Source organism: Montipora foliosa, unplaced genomic scaffold (genome assembly GCF_036669935.1).
Source record: "Montipora foliosa isolate CH-2021 unplaced genomic scaffold, ASM3666993v2 scaffold_448, whole genome shotgun sequence".
Taxonomy (NCBI): Eukaryota; Metazoa; Cnidaria; class Anthozoa; order Scleractinia; family Acroporidae; genus Montipora; species Montipora foliosa.
Window position 1 is genome coordinate 297501 of NW_027179754.1, and position 2500 is coordinate 300000.

Below are 2500 nucleotides of genomic sequence, written 5' to 3' on the forward strand. Positions count from 1 at the left end.
TCTGTTGTATACGTCTCATTCATTTGGTAGTGAAGGCAAAATTTTAGTTCTATTCAGGATCTATTCCGGATACCGGGAAACACCTCACATCCAATTCATAATGCGTGTAGATAAATTGAAGGTTTCAAGCCGTGTTCTCTTACAACAAGAGTTTATCCTTTCATATCAATCCTGGATTGTAACTTTTTAAAAGCATATGACATTTCTTTCTAAAGAAATCTTGATTCTGTCTTAAGAAAGAATCAAAACTGCTTCACAGCTAGCGAAATTACTAACGTGAAATGCTCAATGCAAGCAAGTCAAGTCACGGACATCGGTTTCGACCCAGTCTCTCTACGGCTACTTAGCAAACGTCTTGTGCATAAGCTCTCTACTGTATACTCTACGTATGAAGCCCCCTTCTGTGAATAGCATTGCAATAACTAACCACAAGCAAGGGAGGATGACTATAGAGAACACATCTCCATGCCTCATCTATTTTTATCTTCGCGCCTTAGTCGCACAGCCAATGATACCCAATCAGGTGTCTTCCTCCAAATAGCCGCGCATCTTGACCACGGGTTAAATTGAGATTAAAAAAAATTATCATTGGAAGAGGCCAATATATGGTGGAGATGTTCTGCCCCCTCATCCTCTCTTGCCACGAGACAAAATGAAGGAGAGAGAGGGTGTTGGGGCTTTGGCCGGGATACCTGAATTTCAAAAAAAAGCTGATTTCAAGATCAAAAAAAGTGCACGATTATTAAGCATAAGAACGTATCTGGCATTGTAAAATGGCAGCTGTTGGATATTAAGTGTGGCTTTCTTAGTTGTTGGCCACGCCGGGTCTGGGGTATCATACACCAACATCATTGCTTCTGCAGTTCAGAACGTCATTTTGAATTCTCTTGACTTCCTGCATCAAATAACCAAACCAATTACGCTTTTGGAAACTTGCTGTGACAAAATGAAAAACAGTTTTGGCAAGCGGCAACCAACCCACCATTGGAAAATGAGAGAACTAACACTCAACATTTCTGGCTTAAAGATCACGAGGTGCCGCGGAAGAACATGAAATGGAGGTGTTGAATGTTGAAGTGGACTCATGGGAAATAGCACGTGGTCAGATTGCACTTGAGGAGGTCATTGGTTCAGGAGCATTTGGAACAGTTTGGCGAGCAACCTTGAGTCGTGAAAATGGAAAACCAGGCATACGTTTTGTTGCAGCAAAGTGCTTTTCTCGTAAGTACGATTCGGCTTTGTTAATTAATAGTTTCCATCGGATACCTTTCAGTTAAAGAGGTATCACAAGTGCTTTAATGAACTGCCTGTCACGTAGAATCTTACAAAGCCTCGTTCAACATGCACGATAAAAATGTGTCGTAACAGAAAGAAAAACAAATCTCCATTACTATGTTTTATGAAAGGGTGCAGCAAAAATCATCAATTCTCAATCAACTCTTTCATAATCTACCCACCTTTATCTTAACCTTGAAACAAATGCGGAGATTACCAAAATAGATCACCTTCTCCTAACAGGTTCCTAATCCTTCATTGCAAGTGTAAAAAGATATTTTGTTCTTTAACTTTTATTTCAAGCTTCCATGGCGACGTCTTGCCTCAAATACACCAGATTTTTACCCTCGCTGCACATTAAGGGAAAAAGTTCCTCATAAAAGTCATAGATAAATAATGCTTTTAACCATTTATAGAGCCTATTTTCCATTGCTAAATTGCAGTTTCAAATTAAATACCGTATAAGATGGTTAAATACCCCCGACTGGTTGACATAGTAGAGATTTGAATCGATCAAGCATATTCGATTTTCCCTAAGCGTTGGAGCCCCAAACACTGAATCAGGAGCAGGGATAGCTTAATTGACTGGTGCGCTTCTTTGACAGCCAAACGTCACAACTTCGATTCTCAGCGACTTAAAAGTCTGCATGTTTTAACACCTTCCTTTAACTTGTGTGGCTGTAGCTCTAATTATCTGTAAAATGGAGTAAGAAGCGCACCATCGGCTTCCATTGATATCAGCCTCCTATGCGAATGAACTAATGGCATTAAAAAGATGGACTTACTTTTATCACAATGCTTCATGACGTAAAGAAAATGAGACAAAGACAAGTCTGGGAAATTAAAACAACCGTGTTATTAATAGTTCAGTTGAGGAGGTAGAAATACATGAAACACCTCAACAAGCCATGTGTCCAATCTTATTGTACCCTGATGTTATTTATTGTAGCCACATCTGGAGATGAAGGAAAAGTCGCTCTGATGAGAGAAATCGGGTTGGGCAAACTTATTGGAGACAGCCCTCAGCCGAATATTGTTCAATTCATTGGCTGTGTCACCACCCAAAGTAAGGATCTTATTGCAACTGCTAAACTGTAGAAACAGCTGTGAGAAATTTGCAGCAATAATAAAAGACCGCCAGTGAAAACCTTATCAATCAATGATATTCAGGGCTAAATTTGTCTATTTAAGCAAATTGTTTGGGTAATCTTAGCCCATTTTTGCC

At 39.6% G+C, this 2500-nt stretch overlaps 1 protein-coding gene across 1 annotated transcript in view; it reads left to right on the forward strand.

The window, feature by feature from the left end:
* The first annotated feature begins 1055 nt into the window (after positions 1 to 1055).
* LOC137989230 (tyrosine kinase receptor Cad96Ca-like) overlaps positions 1056 to 2500 on the forward strand; it is a 7727-nt gene continuing 6282 nt past the window's right edge. The window contains exons 1-2 of the mRNA XM_068835076.1: positions 1056 to 1221; positions 2225 to 2341. Coding sequence (XP_068691177.1) covers positions 1056 to 1221; positions 2225 to 2341 — 283 coding nt within the window. The remainder of the gene's footprint in view (positions 1222 to 2224; positions 2342 to 2500) is intronic.